We start from the raw sequence: 26,122 nt of genomic DNA on the forward strand, positions 1-26,122 counted from the left end.
TGGGGTTTGAAACAGTAAAGGGCTTATCTTGTGAAGCTTTATGCAGCTTTCTTTGGCTAGAAGAGCAGGTGGTTAATTATGAAAATCCTAGTAACCTGGGGATAATTGATTTGGTAAGAAGCGATTGGTTGTTCCATCTAATTACAAGTGAGAAAATTGTGGACAGACAGACAGACGTGCATGCACACGCACACACGAGGGTACTTATTAGGCAGTAGTCTCGGGCCAGTAGGGTTGCCAGAAAGGGATAAGACCTCTGAGGGTCCGAGGTGGTACCTCCCAAATCCCTGCAAAGGTGCGACGTGAATACGAAGGAGAGTTGTTGCGGGGCCGCGCCTTGGTGGCGGCATTGCCAAGGGCCAGGGAGGGCTGAGGAGGTGTCCGCCTGGGTATGTGGTCCAGCAGCCTCTCCCTGAGGTTCTGGGACAGTCTAGCATGTGGTGACCCGCCATGATGGGCTGGTCAATGGATGCGAGTAAAACGCAAGGACCTGGATCTGATTACCACCATCAGCCAACCAACTGGAACATACATGTAAAGTTGTGCTACTAAACTGAAAGTTTCATTGGGAAAGGCCCAGAGAGGCCCGTATAACCCTCCACAGATAGTCCGCTGTGATTAATGAGCCCTCAAGTTTGGAAAGAGGGGCTGGGAAAAATTGGAATGAAAAAGGGAAAAAAAAATGCAACAGGCACTGCTGATATTGACCAACCCCCCTCGTGACAAATTGGAATGACACTAAATTTACTTTTTACCCCTCAGCCCGAATTGGCTAAGGGGTATTGTCGTCATAGTCGTTGCCCGGGCGGGTGTCCGTCCGTCTGTCAACTTTTGGTTTCCGTCAATTTCGAGGAGAACGCCTTGTCCGAGTAAATCCATTTTTGCAGGGTATGTTGGGGTTGAGTAGAGGAAGGGTGCTTTCGAAAATGGGCGCGCTGCGATTTTCAACCTGCTGTTGCTGTTGTTTTTTGGATTCATAAGGAATTTTAATGAAATTGTATGTGTGCATTTGTGTTTGTAAACGTCTTGAATTATCCCTTATGAATCATCTCGAACCACTGGGAACCAATCCCCCTTTCTCCCCATTGAAACAAATGTCCTGTGACATTCGCAGATTCGACATTCATGACATTTTTCAGGAACGCATCCCTCGTGAATGTCAGGGTCTTACTGTATTGGCAATTTGGCATGTATGTAGGCCATGGCAATTAGGAACACATTCTTTAGCGTGTTCTCCATGTGTGGGTCGGATGAATGGTAGCTGAGGAGGGAACATTGCATGTTAGGTTTATGGGTGGGGAGGTTATGCATGTCCGCAGGTGGACTGTGGCCTCCCCCCATTGATCCAGCAAGTGACTAGGAATGGAGCAGCCACTGGTAGGAGAGTCAAATCGGTCAGCCAGAGGGCTGAAAGACCCTCAGCGACCCTTTTGGGTGACCCCTTCTGGCAGGGTGTACAACTAAAGGAGCTGCTGTGTTGCTGGAGAGTGGGAAGTCAAGGGAGGGTCCCAAGAAAAAAAAAGTTTGGGGACCTTTGTTTTACTGCAGACACGCACACACTACACACCCGACCGACACATCATAGGACCTACCTGCTGCCGAGTTAAGACTACATCTTCAGGTAATTGTGATGTTATGGCCCTGCTCAGGTGTGTGCATGTGCGTGTGCGTGTGTGCCTGTGCGTGTGTGTGTGTATGCGCGCGCAGTGTTGGTTTAGATATTGTTACGGTTGTGGAAATTCGCATTACACCATAAAGAGTCCTCAGGTGAGATATCTCGATAGGTCCATGTGTAGTTAAGCCCACACCCATTGTATAGAGGGAATTTATGTGATCCATCCGGGCTGCGACGCTTTGAGTTAGTAATTTTTCTGTTCTATCTTTTATTTCAAACAAACAGCATCTCAACAACCACGCCATCCCCACCACAGCGCCAACCACACTACAATCACGCCAACTGTGACCACCTACGCTACCACATCTTCGCCACTCGCCATTCAATAGGCCCCGTGCGGTTACGAGCTCCGCGGAAGAACAAAAACCACCAACGATGCTCGGGGGTTTTTCCCGCCTGTTTCTCCCGTCTAAATTCTCCACGCTCGGTGTGGGGGAAATGCGATCCGAGCCGGGGGGGGGGGGTCAAAGGTGAGAAAAGGTGGGGGCCTCTTTTTGGGGGAATAATTCTCTGGCCCTGAGCCAAAAACTGACTCCCCCCGGCCCCCGCATGGGGCGGGGTGGAGGGAGAGCGAGAGGGCACGCCCCCCTTCGAGAGGCTTCTCCAAGAAGCTCAAAGGGAGGTGGGGCCAAAAACGGGGCGGAGCGAAGGGCGGAGCCCCGTGCTACAAAAGGCGGACAGCACGGACCTTGAGTAGAGTAGTCTTCGAGGCTTCCTGTCTCCTTGTCTTCGCGAGTTCCTGTGTTCTTCGGGTTATTTGAGCTTCTGGGCTGGACGTCGTCTTCTTCTTGGCGCTGCTTGTCTTGTCGGGGGAAAAGGTCCTGCGCTCGCGGCTTGGCGAGCGGCCTGTCAATGGAGGCACGGACGGGAGATGCGGCAGCGCCGGTTGTGAGGTGGACCTGTGCATCCGGACGAGGAGTGCCGGAGAGGGTTCGCCGTCCACAAGAGAGGTCGGGGCCAGGCGCGAGCACTCTGACGGTCGTGGGAGAAGGACTCACCAGCCACGAAAAGGGAAGTCGCGACTTCTTTTCTTTTTCCTTTGCTTTTTGTGCAAATGCTTGTGGTGGTGCCGTCCGTAAAGTAGAACTGTGTAAGTGTTGCCGTGCATGTAAATAAACCCTTGCTTTTATTCGGTTTTAACTCTGCATTTGCTTTTGTTGTATTATTGTTACTGTGACTGAATATACGTGCTTGCTTTGTGTCCGTGTGTCGCGCAATAAAATGCTTGCTTGTTGAACTGTTCCCACTCTGCTTCGTCTCCTTTCTTTTTATTGACTCTCCATCCTGCATCGCGTAAGAGATTGGTAGTGGGTGTAAGTTCCCGGGAACTAATCTGAACCGTCGAGGTCGACGATAACTCCACCCGGTTATCTCTGCAGTACGGAACGAACCGTTTAAGCGGTTCGTGTCCGAAGTCGACCTGCGGCGAGGTACGATCGCCCGATTAACCATCCACGTAGGTACTTCGGTAGGTCGAGTTCGGCGAACAACCCTATCCGATGCGGGTGGCCGATTGGCACGATTGTGGTGAGGTCGAAAGACCCACCCGTGACTAGCTCCCGCATTGTTCCAAGACGGTCACGACTGAATTGTCCGTCCGGTGGGCGACGTGCCACGATTCGAGTTACGTGGCCGATCGCACGCCGGCGGGCGTGAATTCGCAACAATATGATTGGTTATCGGTATTGTGCTGTGGATATGGGAATGTTCTACTCGGTCACGTGTGACTTGACATGCACTTTGGAAGGCAGATATGCTGCAAAATTAGCCCTAGAAGTTACTAAATTCGGTATTTGGGTTCAGCTGACAGCTGGAGCAGGTGACATCCACGAGGTGACCTGGTAGGTCGATGGATTATATTTGGAAATGGTTAAATGAAATTGTCAGTCAACTCTTTTGTGCCCAATTGTAGATTGTAGCATTTGCAACAGTAGTATTGCATCATCGTTCCAAAATATGTAGTGTCGGAAACTTCTCTTCTTGGAAAATTAAACTTGGACGTCTCCTCTGTGATCAGACACATAAACCATCTGTTTTCTGCAATGAGAATTATGGGGAGACTCTTTTATTTAGGTGTACTATATGTATGGCACCGGGCATAAAAAAAAAAGGGTTAAGGGAGGCCTGCCTGTTTTATACTTGAGTTTTGGCTTCTTTTCTCCCACCCATGAACAACCAATGACCACGGAGCAGAAGATGAAAAATAATGAATGAATAACCTTTGTATATGGAATTTTTTGTACATCATGATTATTAAATTTATTGAAATAAAGTGGATAGAGCATTAATAAGTTGAGGTAAAGTGGCTGTGGCTCACCCACCCAAATCACGCTCTAATTTTGTGGATAAGATAATTAGGTGTATGACAGTATGTGTTAAGGCTGGAATCTTGGGTTGCCGATGGAGAACCTTGGCAGGAGTCTTCGGTCCATGGAGTGGGCTGGGTTGCGTGGAAGAGGGGGATGCACAGATATATCGTACTAAGACTTTAGATTGGGCCGTGTGTTCTAGTAGGATAGAGTTACTCTTGTATTTGACGCTTGTCAGAAGTCAGTCATCTTGAGGAGGTAGTGAGCATCCATTAAAGAGCAAAATAGGGAAAGATTGCTGTGCATAACCTCCTGTAACAGGCGAGGACAGGTGGAAGATTTTGGCATTTAACAACAAAGGCGCATGAAAAAGTGTGACGTGCTTTCCATTGGAACCATCGCGTACACTTTGGTCGGCGAACTGCAAGCCACAGCAATAAAGACAGTTGTGGAGTCTTGGAGAAGGGCGGGACGGCCAAAAAGGCAGTGCCACACACTTGAAGCGGGTGACCAATGAGTGACCAACCGTGCACAGGGAGTCGTCCTGGAGGTGGAAAAGACGGGGTCCACACTCTCCCTTAGCTTGGCCACCACTGCCTCACAGCCTCGCCTCATCACTTCTCAGCACATTTTTACTCTCTCTCTTCCACCCCTTGCTGCACTTCGCTCTGCACGACCATCATCATCCTGTAGCCATAACCAGCTCATGCCAGCCTCAAGTCCTCACCTGCTCTGTTCTTCTTCGTTATGCGAATCCAGTATTTAGTACCATTAACAGAGTATTTATTTATTTAAGTTGCATGTAAGATAGTGTTTGTTTTCCCCTTTCATTCCTGTCTGTGTGTCGACCGTCAGATCTGTGCCATTATTTATTGTTCGTCCCATCCTCCATTTTCCCCGAATACTTTGTAAACAAATTACCCCCGTGTGGGGGTGACGGTCATCTCTATAGTACCACAAGTTCTCAATGTTCAGTTCAGGTAACCGCGAAACAGTCGAAACTAACCGTTTAGATTGAAATAGTTCACAGAGATACACTAGGATAATACTACTAATGACACAATTAATAAATATGTATTGTTCATTTAGTACCCGGATTAACACAACAGAATCACCAGTAAGTGCAATACGTGGTTTTCTGGTCCGTCCACTATCTAGGGACATTTCACTTTCGGTTGTAGAAAAAAAAACGAAAAAAATAGGCTTAGCTCTCGGAGATTATGATAATCTCGTAGATTATTCTTCACTGATTATAATACAACTTTCAGAATGAAAATTGGTCAAGTATTTATAGAGATATTGAGGTTTGAAAAATCGTTAGAGCTCGCAAATTCATTAATTATTAATTCCACAGAAGTTTCATGACACTGCACAAAGTAACATGTCAGGTATGACAAAACATTTTGTATGCCAGATTCATTAATTATTAATTCATTCATTATGGAATGTACTCATTGATATATTAATCAGAAAGCCCGAAGCATGTAGCATAATTTATCACTTATCCCCTCATCCGGGATCCGTGGCCTCGCCCCACAGCCTGCAGCCCTATGTCCGCCGGTGATTATGTTAGATATCGGCACGATCGAGAGGAGCCTGCGAATTATCCCTGCTGATGCACTGAATTGATGCAATCGTTCGGCCAGAATATTCGTTGTCAAGATGTTGCGTGATTAAATCACCAATACAGTCACTCGAATTTATACCGCAGACATACTTCTTAACAATCACCTTCGACACAGAAACCAGTCAATCTGAACCACGCTGGCCACTGCTCAGACGCCATGACCGGACTACTGCACAGTTCTACTACGCAGTTTGGTTAAAGATGACTCGGCATTTTGGCGCGCGCGCACGAAATTATATTTTGAAAATAAATGCCGACGTTTACATTTCGGGTTTTGAAACTTTTGCACCTTCGGCAGAAAATGTATAAATATAAAAGGCTAAAAATGTGTTTTATATTTCATTTCATTTCTCCTTTCTTCCTTCTTTGCGAATCGCATCGGCGTTTTTGGCCATCTTCCAGATCACGTGACGATCAAACGGGAAGGAAATTCAAAAATCTGTCCGGTTCGATACAAGATAATATTTTTTTTTTTTTTTTTTTTTTTTTTTGTATACCTTGGTCGAGGCTCGTATGAGAGCTAACACACAACTCACAGCAAGGAGGCATGAGACAAGAGGGGTGGGAGTGGAAGGGACAAAACATTGGGGAACAGACACAGGTGAACTGTGGAAGGGAGAGGGATGGGGATGGGACGGGGAACATGGCGAGGAGAAGATGGACATTACAGGGACTTTCAGGAAGGAAAGCAGGAGAATTGAAGGAAGTGGGCTTGGGTGGATTATCGGGGGTAGAAAAGATCGAGGATTTGGATGGGGGAAGATAAGAGGTGGTGGTGAACAGCTGTTTTGAAAGCCTGGAGGGAAGAATGGGAAAGAATAGAGTGAGGAAGTTTATTCCAAAGGCGGGAAAAAAGAGGAATGAAAGAGTGAAGATGAGCAGTGATTCGTGATTTTGGTAGTTTTTTACTATCATAATCAATAAACAGTTGCCGAATATCTTGTAGAATGGCAGACTAGATAGGTTTTGAAAATGGCGATTTTTATAACTTACGTGACCTCGTCCCTGACCTTGAACCCGGACAAAAGTTATATCGTTGTGCAACACTCATCGACCTCTACCCACATGCGAAGTTTCATTAAGATCGGAAAGAAAAATTGTTGACGGACGTACGAACGGACGTAGGGACATTTGGTCCAGCTTTATTGGGTCATCTCGGTAGAGATGACCTAATAAACCAGTCAACCAAGAGAAGCATACCTCCCCCGCTTTTTTTTTCTCCTTTCGTGTGCGTAATTATGAAGAATGCATTGCAATTATTACAAACCCAGTAACCTTTTGGCATCCACGGACCACGGTGGTCTTCGACCATCCGGCTCAGACAGTCTGTGTTAATGGACACGTTTGACACAACAGTATATAGACAGGGTGTCGAGGAAGTCCTCGTGCAACTTTGAACCTGTTTGAATGAGGTTGGCTAGTTGTCATCACCAAAATGAAAAAAAAAGCCACAAAATCTGCAGGTGTGTGTGTGTGTGTGTGTGTGTGTGTGTGTGTGTGTGTGTGTGTGTGTGTGTGTGTGTGTGTGTGTGTGTGTGTGTGTGTGTGTGTGTATGTACATACATACATACGCATTCATACATACATACATATATATATATATATGTATAGTTTTAGATACATATCCAACCCTTTACCACTTCAACTTCTGTCCAATGCCAAAATAATGTGAAGATGGTTTGGCCCCTGAGGAAAAAGGTACATTCATCTCCAAAGATTAATACTGAGTTAAAGTACAAAATCTGTGGATTTTTATCAGGCGACACAACCACACAAACCCATTCATCTCACAAACCTCAGCCTATTGGAATTACTCACCTCTACTTCACTACCTTCCTGTATCTCCTTGCTGTAATCTGCAGGTGGGGGCAGCCGCACATCTTGGAAGGGGATCTGACGCTCAGGTTGCCAGCTAAGACAGCAGAAGGAAGACAAAGCATTGGTGCACGTTAGCAAAGTGGCATAATACGAGGTACATCTTTAATAAAGTGATACAATGTTTGGGTTCACTCAACTAACTGAGCTTCTAGATTGTAACCTGTTAATCGACTGTTCAAATCCTGATGGCAGTGGGTTGACAATGGTGAGCAATCCAGTGTTCACTGTACTGGGGTTGATGGCAGTTTGTCAAATCGACAATGACCTCAATGGAAGAGAAAAAACAAAATAAAAACACGATGTTGAAATCTCAGGTGGTGAGTAAAGGCTAAGTCTGAAATTAAATTCTTCCACAGATGTCGCAGTAAAACACAAGTAGCTAAGAGGCGTTGACACGTCTTCAGCTGGTATCTGTCTCTCTGACCTTGCTCAATGAACTCCAGATGCTTTTTCTAACTACTCCTCTCCACTCTGAAGGATTTTGAGCAAACTTTCCCCCATGACTCCAGCAGAATGTGCAGAGCTCAAACATGCCATTTACACTACTTTTCGTCTCCCTGATCGAGTTTTCTATTGGCAAGTTCACTGAAGAACACGACATTTGAGAGCGACGATTGCCATTTCAAACTACATGTCCAGCACATCACAATCGGGATGAAGTGATGCTGGCCTCAACACAGGCATGTTTGCACTGTGATATTTCCATATTTGGCACCGTCCTTCCATGTGATCTGCTGAATTTGACGCAGGTGTGACAATTGCAAGCTCTGTTGCTTCTTGATTAAAAAAAAAATAATAATCACTGCTCCTTCAAAACACACTGATGCCAAATAATGAATAAATTAATAAAAATGAACATCAAGGGAACAGAACCAAGCTTGAACCCCTGTAATTTGTCTTGATAATGTGGCCAACTGGCACTAATAGCAGAATGAAGTCAATTTTAGGCATTCGCTGCTTAATGGGGACAATCGTTGTTCTCCAAACCCCACCCCCCTCACCCCAATATGGGTCTTGACATCGTTCTGAACTTGAGTGCAGAATGTGCCCATCCCAATTTGCTCAGAAAAGCATTGTGTGTGTGTGTGTGTGTGTGTGTGTGTGTGTGTGTGTGTGTGTGTGTGTGTGTGTGTGTGTGTGTGTGTGTGTGTGTGTGTGTGTGTGTGTGTGTGTGTGTGTGTGTGTACCAACTGGAAAGAAAAACTTATTACTTCCTTGAAGGTCATTTGTGAACCAACCGGGTTTTGCTGATAATTTAACGAGATATTAATATCCCGAAGAGGAGCTCTATTTCTAGATGTCTAGAATAGAACTCCTTAAATATACGACCTCAAATCAAATAAATCCACAACAGTCTGGAATGCCAGATTTTTTTTCTTTACGAGCTCCATGGATAATTATTCAATACTATTCCTATTGATTATGTTCTCAAGTTTGTATATCTGTGGGGTTTGTGCAACCCGGTCTGCTTTTCCCATCATCAGTCTCAGTCAGGGTCCTTTCGATTGTGTCAGTCCATGCCGTTTGTATTACCTTTCTATATTTACCTTCACAAACTTTGTTGCAAAGGTTACGTTTTGATCGCTGTGTATTTATTTATTTATTTATTTGTGAATATGTGTGTTTGCTTGTTTGTTTGTTATTCGCATAACTCCAAAAGTATTGAACTGAATCGCAGCAAATTTGGTGGGATGATTGGTTATTATCCGAGGACCATTTGATTAGATTTTGGGAGCGATCGGGTCAAAGGTCAAGGTCATGAAAAGGTCAAAATCGTCTTTTTACCATAGCGCGGTCAATTTGTATCCAATTTGCATGCAACTAATGCCAAAATGTTCAGAATTCAATGCCCCATCTTGTGATATATGACATGACACAATGACGTAATAACGCTTATTAGCGGTTGGGAGTCAAAGGTCGGGGGGGGGGGGTCACGACATTGCAAAATGTGCGGTTTTAGTCATAACACGGTTAATTCTTATCCGATTTGCATGAAACCAACACCAAAATGTTGACTGTTCTGTTCCCCACACTCTAATACCAATTACAAAATTAAGAGTACAACGGTCAAGGTCGAGGTCATGAAAAGGTCAAAATCGTCATTTTTGTACAATGAATGTTTGTTTGTTCACAATAAATAGCTTATTTAGAAAAACAGAAACTCGTGTGCTAAATGCCCCTAAAATGCCAGAAAATAATTTCTTATAATGTGACCAGTTGTCATCAGATTGACTTGACACCGACACCCAAAAAGGTCAGGGAGTTCATACAGAAATTGTACAATGTACGTGAATCAGTGTCAAACAGCAGGAAATTTAATGTTTTTAAGCCATAACACATATGAGATGGCAGATGTGGTATGTATGGGATTAAATACCCTCACAATCAATGGTTTCTGGGGGGGGGGGGCAAAATGTAGCGTTGGCAAAGGTATGCGCTCTACTGAGTGCCCGTTCTAGTGTATCTATGAAATCAACTGTTTAATACAGTTGCGCATACATTACTATTACATCTGGGATCATGTGGTGCAACATGACATCCATCCGTGTTGACGTTTAATATCCTGATTGCTCCACCAGCACAGCCAAAAAATTACATCTGTAAAAAGGTCTGTAATTTTGTTATATTAATATATCTCCCCAACTGACCTCTCCTCCACCCCACCCCAACAATACTTCATGAGTGTGGCCGATCAATGATTTTTTCAGGAATCAGGCAGGAAATCGTATCAAAGTTTTACTCTCTTCAATGTGAATAATAAGGCTAGGAATCCACAAGTGATTTTTACACCATGTTAGTACACCATGCGACATACAAAAACCAAGAATGTGTTCATTGGAAATGGCACAGAGGTTAGCATATGTTTGGTGTTTCGTAGATTAAGAGAGACTGAGAATGAATGGTGCACGGAATAGTTCCCAACAGGAGAATTCATGAGATTGCATTTGAAATCCCGAACATCTTCTTGCTCTCATGTGCAGAAGGCAGAATGAAAATTACAGTATATTACAAGTTAAAACAAAGAAAATTGTGTTTGTTTTCATAAAAAAGAATGGCAAGACATTTGACATTAAGTTTTTTCACCACGTTGTGACGTCTACCAATACAACAAGAAACCAGAGAAATGAATGAACATATTCATGGTTCCCAAGGAATTTAGTGCATCTGTGGAATACCTGGATTTTGATTTTTGCTTTCAAAAGTCAGCGGGGTGGGGGAGGGGGGCAAAGGAAGGCATTTCCCCTTTCTGCTTCAAAGCAAAAAGGCAGCATGTTCTGTGCCAAGTTCAGCCACTCTTGCCAATTGTTACACCATCTTTACACCAAAGCACCTGCCAATTGTTAATGTTTGTGAAATCACTGCAAAATATTAGTGTCCCTTACACAATCTTTAAGTCCGATCAGTCTTGATATATCTGCGTGCAGATGTTTCGAGGAAGAGACACATGGTCTGTCTATAGTTGTTCTCTCCACTATTTTTGGCATCCACGGAGAAGTCGCTGCAGATTATCTCAATCTTTCTCTTGAACCGTCACGGCAAACCTGCAACCTGGTCATACTATCCTATCCATCTGTTTTATTTTGCTCCCTCTCACTCATCCACATCCAAATCTTCACACTCTACCCACCTCAAAATCCACTTAATATTTGGCATTTAGATACCATGGTCCAATACGTGCAGATTCCATTTTTTAACTGAGCCACCAAAGGTGGATGGAGGTTCTTTTCACCCCTGTTGGTCTCTGTCTGTCTGTCTGTGAGCAGGAAATCTCAAAAAGTTATGCACGGATTCGTTGAAAATTTGTGGACAGGTTACGTGTGTGACAACAATGAATAGATTATATTTTGGTGAAGAACTGCATCCCATTTTTTTTATTTTTCCAACGTGATTCTTCACATTCAAAAAATAAAGATAATTTTAAAAAAAGGAAAGCAATATTTAGCACGATATCTCAAAAAGTTGTAGATGGATTATGAAAAAACGAATTGGATGAGTTGGGTGGGTAACAAGAAGAGGCCGATTGGATTTTGGTTAAGGTCCAGATCCAGACCCAGCCTATCAGTGGGATCCAAAATGTAAACTGTTCAGCCTCGCGGAAGTATGCACTCTCGCGAGTGCCATTCTCATTACATTTTTGATTTAAGCCCACGTTCTCATTTTTATGGGTCAAAGTGAAACAATAAAAAAACTAGAACGGGCACTCAGTAGAGCGCATACCTTCGCCAACGCTACATTTTGCCCCCCCCCCTCCCCCCCAGAAACCGTTGATTGTGAGGGTATTTAATCCCATACCACATCTGCCATCTCATATGTGTTATGATGGCTTAAAAACATTAAATTTCCTGCTGTTTGACACTGATTCACATACATTGTACAATTTCTGTATGAACTCCCTGACCTTTTTGGGTGTCGGTGTCAAGTCAATCTGATGACAACTGGTCACATTATAAGAAATCAAATATTACACATCACAGGATAGGGAATTGAATTCTAAACATTTTGAATCTACTTACATGCAAATTGTATAAGAATTGACCGCGTTATGATAATAAAGGTCGTTGACCCTCCTGACCTTTGACCCAAACCGCTAACAAAGGTAATGACGTCATTGTGTCATATCGTATATCACAAGATTGGGCATTGAATTCACAACATTTTGGCATTGGTTGCATGCAAATTGGATAAAAATCAACCGCACTATGGCAAAATGACGATTTTGACCTTTTCATGACCTCGACATTGACCTTTGTACTCTTAATTTTGTAATTGGTATTTGAGTGTGGGGAACAGAACAGTCAACATTTGGGTGTTGGTTTCATGCAAATCGGATAAGAATTGACCGTGTTATGACTAAAACCGCACATTTTGCAATGTCGTGACCCCCCCCTGACCTTTGACTCCCAACCGCTAATAAGGGTTATTACGTCATTGTGTCATGTCACATAACACAAGATGGGGCATTGAATTCTGAACATTTTGGCATTAGTTGCATGCAAATTGGATACAAATTGACCGTGCTATGGTAAAAAGACGATTTTTACCTTTTCATGACCTTGACCTTTGACCCAATCGCTCCCAAAATCTAATCAAATGGTCCTCGGATAATAACCAATCATCCCACCAAATTTGCTGCGATTCAGTTCAATACTTTTGGAGTTATGCGAATAACAAACAAACAAACAAACAAACACACATATTCACAAATAAATAAATAAATACACAGCGATCAAAACATAACCTTCGCAACAAAGTTTGCGAAGGTAATAAAGCACACATTTGCCTGGTCATTCCCTGATATTTGAGCTGAAAGATGAAAGTTAGGACAAACGTGCTTTTGTCACTTGAAAATGTCTGCAATTCTACTAAAGATAGGAAGTAAGATCCACCAATGCTCCCACATTGTACTTTTCCGATGACTTATTACCATCTTCCTGGTCATTGCTTGCACCACGTGGAGGGAGGAATGAATGTTGGTCAGATTTTGTGGGGGGGGGGGGGGGGGGAACAATTTTGAAATAATGCATCTGGCTATTTTGTCAGTGGAGGCATAAAAAATAGCTGCTCACAAATCCAAAAGGTGTTATTATACGAGGAAAGTTGGGGGAGGTGGAGATGGGCAATGAAAGCTTCATTTCCTTCATTCTTGTATTTTGAAACCATATACAAGTACTGTATCGGCTACGAGCACAATGAAATAATGTATGAAACTTAATTGCATAACATTGAAATTTTTTTTTTTTAAACACCCACTTTTGAAACAAATAAGGTTTTGGAATGAAAGTGTACATAAAGGCATAATTACCCTCACCGAAGGATTCGGAGAGGGTATTGCATTTGGGTCCGTTTGTCTGTCTGTCCGCACAGAACTTTCGTGGTTTTCTCCGCAATCGCTTGGCGGATTGAGACGAAAGTTTCACCATTGGTGTGACTACTCATGTAGAATGTTTTCATGATAATTATGATTTCATAGGTCACGTGGTGTGGCAGCCATATTGGAAAAATGGAAATATACCATCAGAGATGGGGAATCTCCCGCCATTGAATGAAAAAGGTCATACATATTCCAGATAATGAGGGAGGTGAATTGGAAACAAGACACCATTTGGTCATCATCTCAAAAAAGTTCCCCAGGGGTGAGGGACGTAGTAATCAAAAATAATTGAAATCAGATAAGCGGTTTTCCATTTATTACAAAAAACATTTCTTTCAAGATGGCCGCCCCAGTCGGCCATCTTGGATCTGGCCACGCCCAAAATCAATAGGGTTCTTCCTTTTCAGGTGGTACATGTGTGACTCAAATTTCTAGTATATGCTGATGTGTTGTCATTTGGAGAATCGTCAAAATTTTGGGTTAATTTTTGCCAACCTAATTTTTTAGTGACTATGGACCATAAATTTATCAAAAATTCAGGTTGGCATTTTTTTGGCCGCCATCTTGGATTACTGGCCGCCATCTTGAAATTTGCTATATAAAAACACATTATTGCCCATATCTCGACCAATAATAGTTGGATTTTGATGATGTTGATTTCTAAATATGTAAAATTACACACTGTCCACATTGAACTACAACTACATTACCTTAACCATGATGTTGAGTCACCAATTTAAAAATTATATCACTTTTAGTCTGTTGTAAGGGTTGAATTAGCAATTTTTCCTTATATGAAGAAATTTAAAGTGCAAAAACAGTTATTCATCTGAATCAGTTTCTTGATCTGACATGCAGTCCTGTTGGGTATTCATACAGCTCTCTGGATTGGATTCACACTTGCACAATTCTGTGCATTCTAAATTGTTTTGCTCGCAAGAACAACGAGCATTACACAAACTTTTGCTGCAACCACACCTCACCAATTCTGTAACTGATTCAGGGGCTGGGGGCATTTTGGACAGAATTGGTTTCAGTTCACTGGGAGATTCTCGATACCATCCAAGCTTTGTTGGGTCAAGACGACAGGGCTTTGGAACAAGTACTTCCTGCCACACATGGCACTGTAGATGAGCTCGGCGAATGTGTTCCACCATGGCACCTTGTGTGGGTGGTAACTTCTCCACACCTTGATTTACGTCCAGGGTACGGAATGCATTCCATCGCAATTCCTTAGCTTCAGTATATGACACATCCTTGGCATTGAAGAGTTTGCAGATGAAATCTTCACAACCTGTGAGTACTTGTGGTGTAGGTTCCTAACCTTTGCCAAATTCTGTCAGAGCACAGATCACATTGTCTTCTGCTGTTGTGAATGCTTTCCACCAGCTAGTCTTGCTCTTCCCATAGATTCGTCAAGTAGTGTCACATCCACTTATTGCATGTAATCCTCTTAATGCTGAGACTTTGCTGGCACCAAGTACATTATAGATTGTTTGCAGTTCAACATGCCGTCAGTTTGTGCTTGTACCCATGATGACTGTTGCTTCACTACCCAACTGTGGTAACTCTGACAATGCCAAGACCAACACATCAGTATCAGATGCATATATGTGAACATGGAATCCTGATTTGTGTATTTCTGCAGCATACAGGATGAGAAGAGTGTCTGCTTCTTCTTGGCTACTGTTAAGGTCCACTATATCTGCTGGAGACTGGTTGGTGGATACACCTAGATGGGTTACTGTTGTGACTTGTGACTTACAGTTCTCTGCTACCTTTTGAGCAAGATAGTGTCAACAGCTCCTTGGTTTTAGTACTGCGCAGAAAGGTAGTGAAGTCATCAATCTTTGTCGAGTCATCTATCTTGTAATCAGGAGTACGAGATGATCTCCCTCCAGTGCGTCTTTGTCTGGTGTTGTATTTCATTGATGCTTGAATGCTATAGTTATCAAACACTACACATGAGATGCTATAATCAGAGGACTTCCTATTGATGGCATTCACAAAGTAGTTAGCCAGATCACTGCATTTGTTGATTGATTCTTTAGCCACAATCAGTTCATTGACCACAGCCATACCATCGAAGACTATGCATGTTTGCTCTAGGATTGCTACTTCTTCTGGAGATGGTTCCTCTGTCACTGGCTCATCTGCAACGAGAGCCTCCAGTTGATGAATTAACTGTGATTTATCTTCACATGGATGAAGACTTCCATCAGCTTTCATTAGCATACTGTTTGTCGTAGAGAACTCATAGTTTCCAATAACCTCTTTGAGATTGATCTCACGTGCAGAGCGTGTGATAACAAGGAGACGGGCCATCATGAAATTGGATGCCTTCAAATTGACTTCAGTTGATCCAGATGCTACCTTTATTGTTGTACACCCTGCATTCCAGCCAAGCACTTTCACCTTTGTCATTTTGTCCCATAGATTATAATTCCACAATGTAACAAAGATTTTGTTTGAGTGAATTTTTTGGTTGTTTGTCTTTTATTAGGTCGTAAGAATGAAGAAAATTCATATCTTTCATGTCGCTAATCGTTATTAAGGAAATGTCACCGATTTTTTGAAAAATAAAAAAAAATTGCACATTTACATAAGAAAATTGCAGAAAAATGTCTTTGAACATAAATGAAACTATACAACAGCGTTGAAACATACAGGGATATGCTAATCAGAAGTAAAATATAGCATACTACATATTCGATAAGACTGTTTATTGAAAACACACAGATTTTCTGCTCTTTCTTCGGTGAAGAGGCTGGGTTTCTCGGACCAAACCCCAGACGTCGTCGCCCATCATACGCTCATTATACTGGCCCTGGTAGCGCTTCTCAAATTCCATCACATCTTGGTGGAAGCGCTCACCATGCTCTTCGGAGTAGTCTCCCATATTGGATTTTTAAAAATCCAAATGGGAATGCATCGTGTGCAATTTCAGGGACATTCTGCAACCCATCTCCCTGTAGGACTTGAGAAGATTGTCGACCAGTTCGCGGTAGTTTTCTTCCTTGTTGTTACCCAAGAAGCCCTGAACAACCGCAACGAAGCTGTGCCAGGCACGTTTCTCCGGTGCCAACAACTTTCCGGAGAACTCCGGGTCCTTCATTAGCTTTTTAATTTGCGGCCCAACGAACACCCCTGCCTTTATTTTTGCCTCCGACAACTTCGGAAATACCACTTCCAAATGCTTGAAGGCAGCGGACTCATGATCTAGTGCCTTCACAAATTGCTTTATGAGCCCCAGCTTGATGTGGAGGGGTGGCATCAAGATCTTCTCCTGCTCAACCAGCGGTTGCCACTTCACGTTCTTCTCGCCAATGACAAAGCCCGTTCTTGATGGCCAGTCCTTCGTTTCATAATGTCTCGCTGTAGTTCAGCTATCCTAGTAGCAGAGGAAACAGGGATGTTTTGTGAAGCCGCCTTGCAAACCTGTCAAAAAGCCAATCATCTTAAAGTCTCCAATCACTTCCCAATGATGCCCTTCATACTTCACCAGGCGCAGCAGGTGCTTCACATTCTCATAGCCTTCCTTTAGCTGAACAGAGTGGGCGATAGGGATGCTTGGGTACTTGTTACCATTGTGCAACAGCACCGCCTTCAAGCTTCTAGTTGAGCTGTCCACGAACAGTCGCCAGTTGCTGGGATCATACAGGAATTCAATTTCTTCAAACAAGCCATTGATGTCGTGACAATAGCACACTTTCTCATCCAGTGTGAAATACTGAGAGAATATGTCATGACGTTGTCTCTGTTTTGTTACCCGACAGTTCTCGTCCAACAACTTCCACTGTTTCAACCTGGATGTCAGTAATTCTGCTTTTGATTTGGTGAGTCCGAGGTCCCTAGATAAGATCACTGAGCTCCGCTTGGTTAGGGAAATGCGGAATAGCCGGGGTATCATCTGCCACAAAGACATCGTCGTGGGCATCTTCTGTTTCGCTCCTGGAACTTGTGCAAACATCTTTCGTGACCACCGGAGGAGGGTTGGGAACTGGAATCTCCTCACAATGCATCACCGGACGAAGAGATGATGGCAGATTGGGGTAGTCGAACACATCAGTCTTCTTTCCCCTGCGGTGACACGTCACCACCACCATACAAAAGTAGCAGTTGTTTGAGTGATCTGTTGGTTCCCGCCAGATTCTTGGCACGCCAAACTTCAGTTTTCGTTTCTCCCCTCTGTACCACGACTCCAGAGTGGACCGACAGCTTCCGCAAACCACGTGTGGCGCCCAACTCTTGTCCTGGTCCCCTAATTGAACTCCAAAGTACGCCTTGTAAGCTGAACAGAAGAGGTTCCCTTCAATGATGGTGTACTTGACTGACTTGACATTCAGAAAGACTCCGCAGACATAGCAGAAGTTATCAGGATCATGCTTGCAGGAACCTCGAGCAGAAGCCATCATGAGACAATATCTTTTAATAAAAGAACAAATATAATAAGACGAGTTGAAGGGAAAGAACGGAAACAAAATGTAACATATATCAAATAACTACTTGAATGAATCATATAAATCATACTTGAATAACCTACTTGTAAAAATCATATTTTTTTCAAAATAATTTCAAAATATTTTCTAAATCACAAAACAATCAACAGTATGCTATGTTTTACTTCTGATTAGCATATCCCTGTATGTTTCAACGCTGTTGTATAGTTTCATTAATGTTCAAATACATATTTCTGCAATTTTCTTCTGTAAATATACAATTTTTTATTTTTCAAAAAATAAAAATAAAAAATAAAAAATAACAAAATCGGTGTCATTTCCTTAATAACGATTAGCGACATAAAATATATGCTTTTTCTTCATTCTTACGACCTAATAAAAGATAAACAACCAAAAAATTCACTCAAACAAACTTTTTTTTTTTGTTACATTATGTTATTTTGCCCTTGGATTCTCTCCTTTACAAAATTGCCGTAAGCAGTTCTACCTCTCTCTTCAGTGCCAAGTATACTATCTTGAACATTTTGTGGCATGATGACATTTGTTGTGATGTTGTACAACTTCATTTCTGTACCATCTTCACACTTGGACACTGTGAAAGGATTCGACTTTGACAGGACTTCTTTCAGTTGTAGAACATTATTTTCTTGGCGCATCACTTTGCTGTTGGAGAGGGCATGGTGAGTATCATGTGTAACTTTTGACATTCCCAACATTTCTTCCATTTCCTGTGATATAGCTGTTAAGTGTGGTGTGCTGAGGCAATACCGTAGAAGTGCTTGGGGATTGTTGGTTATACCAGAGATGCCACCATCTCCTTTGTGGACTTTGTTGATATATTCATGTGCCTGATCCACACCAACAGCAGTGAAGGGTACACAATTGGTATTAACTGTGAAATTTCCATTTAGGAACTCTCTCCACACCAAAGGGTCACTCTGCTGTAGTTGGTACATCCTTGCTAAATATTCTGGAATATTCTGTGCGTAGTCCAATCTATTGTAGGCAAAGAACGAAATGCACAGCTGTTCCAGAGAGGCCAAATGTAAGTAACACTGCCTCTGACGTGTGCCTTGTATGAATTGAAGCAGATCAGTGACTTGCCGCATGTACATTCGTGCCCACTTATACAAGGGGTACTTTTCATTTGCTGCATCAAATTCATCCATGAGTTTCTGGAAATCAGCTGCTAACATTGCAGATTTCAGTTGCTGGTGAGCTTTATCAACGGTATGTTTTCCACTGCAGGCATGTGTCAGATTCTGTAGACTTGTTTCTAAAGCTTCATATGCATGAGGATGCTTCTCAAAGAAGGCATCAAAGAGTAGGTCTGAGAGGACCTACAGGGTAAACTGGTGACAATAAATTGCTCGGTGATAATGCTTGCCATTGATTATATTTGTGCAACTGTGACATTGCTGGAGATGTCTGCTTGTACCCAAGCTTGATCAAGTCCACTACTCTCAACAGTTTGACCCAGACATCTGAGAGCACACAACACTGTATGAAACTGTCCTGGGGATTCAATCCATTTACCATTATACAGCTGAGGGTCTAGGTATGGAAGTTTTAAGACCCTCTTGTACAGATCCATATCCAGCCAGACACAAACTGGCATTTTGTTTTCTGGTTCTGTGTTAATCACATTAATATTGTGAATGTTGAGTAGTGATGTCACCAAGGTGGGCCATTCATGTGCTGGTGCATTGATTAGAGGTAATGCATGTACATTGTCAACTACTTGTTCCTTTGCTAACAACGAATTATAGGCTGACCATACAGGAATATATTGTTTACTCCTTGGTGAAGTCTGATCTGTGTCATCGGGTTGTTCTTCAGGAAGGGGATCTCTCTCTGCAGTTTGTCTGCTTTCACTGGATGTGGTTACATATTTTCTTCTGAAGTAACGACCTAGTAACCATGCAGTGTCATTTTCATTTGATTCCTTGAGTATATCCTGATGCTGAAAAAGTTCAAAACTAGGATAATGAGGGCTAGTCCTTGGTTTAGGGCTATCTGTGATGGTACATGGCAACTCTACCACTGTGTTTGGCACATTTTTTAATTTGCTGTCAGGAGGTATATTAACATTTAGTAGGTCTCTCACATGTTGATCTGTGCCTCTCGGTTCACCTTGCTGGAATATTGCTGATGCAAGAGCATGGAATGAATGTTTCGCATCAGGTGTATCAACTTTGGCATTAATATTGTCCAGAGCAGCACGTAAAGGTTGGTTCGGTACGAGTCCTGGAGGGATTATGTTCCGCCATGTTCTTCAATGTTATTCTTCACTGCGCAAGCTATCTGTGAAACACGCTGAAGTGTGTGCTGGTATGACACTCCTGCACCAGCATGGGATATAGCATCAATAATCTTCTTACTCCGCATGGCATGATAGCAATACAGGGACATGCCCAATGTCAGAGGAGTTTAAGTGCCACTGCGAAACACAGAGTAATCTGATTTGGGTTTGTATGTAACCTGTCTGTTTGATCTGTAACCTTGCATCATCTGCTGTGATATGTTACTGCATGAATGTCTGATACTTTCAGACCGTACATTTGACTGGGCCGTGCTCTGTCCTTGAATTATCCAACCCAACAATATACTTAACTCTTCAGGAACAATAGTTTCACCAACCAAGGAACCTTTAAATTTCAAGCTATTATTCTGTTCTATTGTTCTCCGTATGATTTTTGCAGTAGTAAACATTGCTTGTACATCTTGTCTATCAGTTTTGTTTGCAGCATTATCTACAGCAGCATCACAGGCCTTACTTGAGTGAATTAGTGATGGTTTAGTGCGGTCACATGGGCGTGTGAATTCCACGTCATCGATATTCTTTTCAATAATTTCCTTCAGTGCAGCACGAGTAGTAGTTCTGTGTAAACCATACATCATCATCATATGTCATAATCTTGTTGTACTTTATCAATGCCTATATATTCACCAGAGCTGAGTTTATCTGCAAGGCAACTGTAAAACTCAATTTCTGCAGCCAAGAAATTTACAGAATCATCTGAATCCTTTTGGTCTTTTTCTGCAACTGGTTGCTTGACCGGGTTGTATTTTTCCACTGATTTGCCAGGCAGGTATTATGATACATCAAATCTCTAGAAAGTGGGTCCTTTGAATTTATCAGTTCACTGTAGTTCACCTTCCACTCATCATTGTTGCATTTTTGCACAATCACTGCCATTTTTTCACCAACATTTTGACTTTGACATCTGTGAAGAATATCTGTATTTTTACCCTGACAAAAGAAGCACTCAGCTTTATTGAACTTCCTTATTTGGGAACGTGTGCATCGTACTAGTGCAGAAGAAGATTGCGTAGAGCTACAAGATCTAGGGCGACCTCTCTTTCAATTTAGCTGGGTAGAGTCCTGTGTAGCGAGGGCTGTTTCATACCGCCTGCTAGATCTTCCAATGTCTGTGACGTTAGTAGTTTCTGCATAGCATGGAGCATGCCACTTCGCATGTTGGTCCTTTAACTGTTCTGCAGTTATATCACCCAGACGGTTATGAATTCCAAGGAATTCCAGTTCACCTAAATCAGCCCTACGACAGACAGAATGCAGAAATTTTTCATATGATGAATATTTTGGGTGTTGTCTCAACAAATCACTACTATGTTTTTGACATTTAATACACAGTTTATAGTTTGTATTGGTGCGTGGTCTTTTTGTAGGTGGCTCTCTCATCTTTCTTCAGGCTGTTGTAGCTATATTCTGAAAAAAGCAGAAACAAATATTTAATAAATATTAAACATGTGATAATAGGTATTTATGGGAAAATAGTCAAATTAGGTCATGATAACAGCTATGAAATATCAAAAAAGAACATAATAAAAATTTCATTATTTTGGCTGCCGCTATAAGCTAAAAAATGGCATTATTGACAACTTCCTTGGCAAGTTTTATATTTAGACCTTTATAAAGTATCACAAATGATTGCGAGCCCTCTAAAACATACATTTAGACACCAATATCATGTAAATACCTATATCAGAGGTAAAGATATGGTTGGAAATGTGTTTTTACCCGAGCAAATTTCAAGATGGCAGCCAAGAGTCGAAGATGGCGGCCAAAAAAATGCCAACCAGAATTTTTGATAAATTTATGGTCCATAGTCACTAAAAAATTAGGTTGGCAAAAATTAACCCAAAATTTTCACGATATTACACAACAGCATATACTATTCAAATCGATATGGCGAAAAAACTTTTTTCAAGATGGCCGCCCCAGTCGGCCATCTTGGATCCGGCCACGCCCAAAATCAATAGTGCTCTTCCTTTTCAGATGGTACATGTGTGACCCAAATTTCAAATCGATATGGCGAACAGTTTATGAGTTATCGCACTCACAGCTATAAATGTTGATGCCCGGACGGACGGAGGGACAGCCGGACGGACAGCCGGACGACCTGGGTGACAACAATATCCCCCTTCCGCCACGCGGCGGGGGATAAAAACTGGACCTCTATCCATGAAACCACACCAAGGAAAAAATTGAAACTTGGCACATAGCAAGTATTCCTCATGGGGAATGAGATCGATTTTTTATGGCATCATAGGTGCCATCGTTATGACATCATAATTGCATTTGAAGAATGCCACATCTGATCAGTATGAAAATGTTTGAAGGTAATCAAGAAATAAAATGGTCCACAGAAAAAAAAATTAATGATGTCATTGGTCACGTGATTCAGCAGCCATCGTGGTAAAAAAAATTTTAATCCTTAAAAAATCTCTGAAGTGGCTGAACAGATCAAGGTGAAACTTCACATGTATAACCGCCTGTCCATGAGGAACAAAACGTTCACACATATGACATCATAGGTCACATGGTTTGCAGGCCATATTGGATTTACCCGAAAACCTATAAAAATACACCACTCAAAAGAAGTCCTGGTGAGGGTTTGCAATCTCCGATTGCTCTTTTTCTTGTTCACAACCTGGCAATGTGCAATTATTTTGATCTTCAAGAGCTCCTTCGGTTTATGCATCCTCATTTCCCATTGATCATTTCTTCCGAACAAACATTGCAAAAACAAAGGAATAAACAGGTTTATGAAGTTTGAAGATCACCACACGAGGGGTGCCTCATCTATTTCCTTGTCAAACAATTCCACCAGTGGATTTTTTATCCCCATATCAACATGAAGAATATTGCACTTTTATTGTTATCAGCTGACTCACATGGAATCAACACAGAATACTACTGCCGGTTCAGTCGACATTCCTGTCTGATTCGGGTTCAGCAGATACTATTGGCTCAAATAACCCTTTAATGTGTTGCTGTTGAGGATTAGGACATTTCCTGATTGGCAATGAAAATATTGGCCAGAGACTGTGAATCTATCTCAATGGACACCTATCTCACTTTCGATACTGTCTGGCACCAACCGTACTTTCCAAGTTGTCTGGTAGACAGGGACCCTCCCTTAAGTGAATCAAATATTTGGGTGACTCAAAATGATATGTTGGTTTATCAAATGCAATAAAAAGAAACAATGGGTTGCTCTTTATGGCATTATGCCTCAATATCTCAATCTTAAAGTTGGTGTTCCACAAGGCAGCAATAAAGTGTAATGTAAAGCTTTCTGGATTATTGGCTCAGAAGTTCTGTTAATTTCCCACGACAGTTGGACTCATTTTTTCGATTGCCTCAGTTCTGGCCTCACTACTTTGGGAAACAGTGACCACAAAGGTGCAGCATGTAGCAGTCAAGAGCACACACAGACATGCACAAACATGCTGCTATTTGATTTTGGTCGCACAGAACTGCCCGGAGCTGCAAGCTACCATCGCTTAATACCTCCGCCAGGCTGATTAGTTTACATTTTGTATGGATTCGGACCTGAACTAAAATTTAATCAGCTTGTTTTCGTCACCGAACCAACTCATATACCTGATGTTGGCTTAATAGTTAGGGTGGTGGGCTTGGGATCCTAGGATTCTGAGTTCAAATCCCCCGTCTGTGAAATTAATGCTCGGTGGGGTTGACTCTGCTTGTCATCCTTCCGAGGTCAGCAAAATGAGTGCCAGCTTGCTGGTATCCTGTGTTGGAGGGGCGACCTGTCCAGGATTGTGCCCAAGAGCCAAAGAGACTGCTTAAGATGCACCAACGCTCTGCACATCATTTGGTCCCAATGGATGGATGGATGGATGGATGGATGGATGGATGGATGGCATGTCACATGGTCATTGTATTCATTCATGTGGCATCAGTGCCACAGCATGAGCTAATATGCCTGACTTAGCAAGATTTTTTTTACTCATACAGGGTGTGTCAATAAAAGGTTAACCACTTCAAATGACCTTTGTACTTTTAGTCATTACTTTAATTTTTTTTGTTTTGCAGGAGTGATCAATGATCTTTGGAAAAGTCATTCAAGCATAGCCAAAGTATTCTATGGAAAAAATGACGTTTTCGATGGAGCAAAGAGTAAACATTGTCAAGTGGTATTTTGAGACCAAATCAATTGTTTCCGTCCAGACGAGGTTCTGCAATGAATATGGAGTGCATCCCAGAAACAAGCCAAGCAAGCCACCGATTTGGAAACTTGTGGAAAAGTTCAAAAGTGAAGGGACGATTCTCAACATTAACAAGGGAAGGTCCGGTCGCCCAAGAAGTGTACGGCATGAAGGAAACATGGAACAAGTTTGTGAGTCAGTCACGCAAAGTCCGAAAAAAATCGCATCAACAATGATTGGCTGAACTGGGTCTCACTCCCAGCAGTATCAGAAGAATAATGAAACAAGATTTAAACCTCTTTCCTTACCACATCACAACAGCCCATAAATTGACCAATGGGGATAAAGCAGCATGAGTCGCGATGTGTGAGATGCTGCAGCAGAAGATGGAGGCAAACCCAAACTGGATTCGCGATGTGTGGTTTAGTGACGAGGCACACTTTCACGTCAATGGTGCTATCAATTCACACAACAACATTTTCTGGGGAAGTCAACGTCCAGATGAGGTTGAAGAGAAGTCACTTGAGGGTCGGAAAGTCACTGCTTTCGTGGCTCTCAGCAACAGAGGTGTGTTTGGGCCATGTTGGTTTGAAGATAAAAACGGAAGAACGGATATCATCAAGCAAGAATGATACCGGTCGATTGTCAACACATTTTACGAAGACTTGAAGCAATCGATGAGGAATGCAGCCTTCCGGCGACAGTGGTTCATGCAAGATGGTGCTACCCCACATTCACCAATGAAACAATTGCCTTGCTGCATCAAAAATTCAGACAATGAGTTCTCAGTTTGTGTTTGGAAAATGAATGGTCTCCACACAGCCCCAACCTCAATCCGCTGGACTTTTTTTCCTCTGGTGAGCTTGTAAGGATAATGTCTACAAGGAACACCCCAGATCTGAACTTAATCTGAAGGCAGCAATTGAGGCTTATGTACAGACAGTAACCATTAAAACTTGCAGAAACCTCATTGAAAACTTCACAGTTCGTGTGAATGCATGTTGTGTGCGTGGGGATGCTCACATCGAACACCTTAACTATAAGTGCATTAATGCATAACGAGTTTAATTTCTCCATGATTTGGTTTTCATTTTTCGAGTTAATGTTTTGTTTAATTACTCAATGTTTTGGTTAACAAAGTTTTGAAGCGATTAGCCTTTGAAACACCCTGTATAAGCTAAATTAATTAAATGTCTTGTTTGTTTACATTTACAGCCTCCATTTTCTTATTTTATTCATTTCACATGATTCATGAGTTGTATCGCTGACATCTTTTTGTTTGTCGCATTTTTGTACTTGTGTCATAGGTGATGTTTCAGCTACACTGCAAGATAGTGTCAATCTTCTGAATGTATTTCTCGTCAGTCAAAATGGTTGGTCAGCATTTTCAGCAAGCAGCGTCTTGCACGTCCTCACAATGTTCACCAATCTCCGCAAGGTTACATATGAAGGGCAATGGTCCTTCAAAAACCTCCATCACAAGATGATGAATCTCTCATGGAGGTTTTACCAACAAAATAATAGATCAGATTATTTTATTTTTTTAATTATTTTAATACTTGAAACGATCAGAGCAAGACTCAATGAGTTGACCAATTATTTTGGATCCATCCATCCATTGGGACCAAACTGTGCAGAGCGTTGGTGCTGCCAAAGCAGTCTCCTTGGCTATTGGGCACGATATACCAGCAAGCTGGCACTTATTTTGCTGACCTCAGAAGGATGACAGGCAGTCAACCCCACCTGGTATTAATTCAAAAGCCGAATGGGATTTGAACTCAGGATCCCAGGATCCGAAGCCCACCACCTTAACTATTAAGCCAA

General features: G+C 42.3%; 1 protein-coding gene across 7 annotated transcripts in view; it reads right to left on the reverse strand.

Moving 5' to 3' along the window:
* LOC147031953 (RNA-binding protein FXR1-like) overlaps nt 1-26,122 on the reverse strand; it is a 164,470-nt gene that overhangs the window by 102,522 nt on the left and 35,826 nt on the right. For 5 of the 7 annotated variants that reach the window (XM_085869202.1, XM_085869201.1, XM_085869199.1 and 2 more), the window contains exon 3: nt 7,430-7,523. In XM_085869202.1, the coding sequence (XP_085725328.1) occupies nt 7,430-7,523 (94 nt within the window). Of the gene's footprint in view, nt 1-7,427; nt 7,524-7,649; nt 7,755-26,122 lie in introns of those variants that run through there. The other 2 variants (XM_085869203.1, XM_085869204.1) reach the window with 2 other exon arrangements.

The sequence above is a fragment of the Eptatretus burgeri genome, chromosome 2 (genome assembly GCF_056783735.1).
Source record: "Eptatretus burgeri isolate ZD-2024b chromosome 2, Ebu_testis_v1, whole genome shotgun sequence".
In the NCBI taxonomy this organism is placed as follows: Eukaryota; Metazoa; Chordata; class Myxini; order Myxiniformes; family Myxinidae; genus Eptatretus; species Eptatretus burgeri.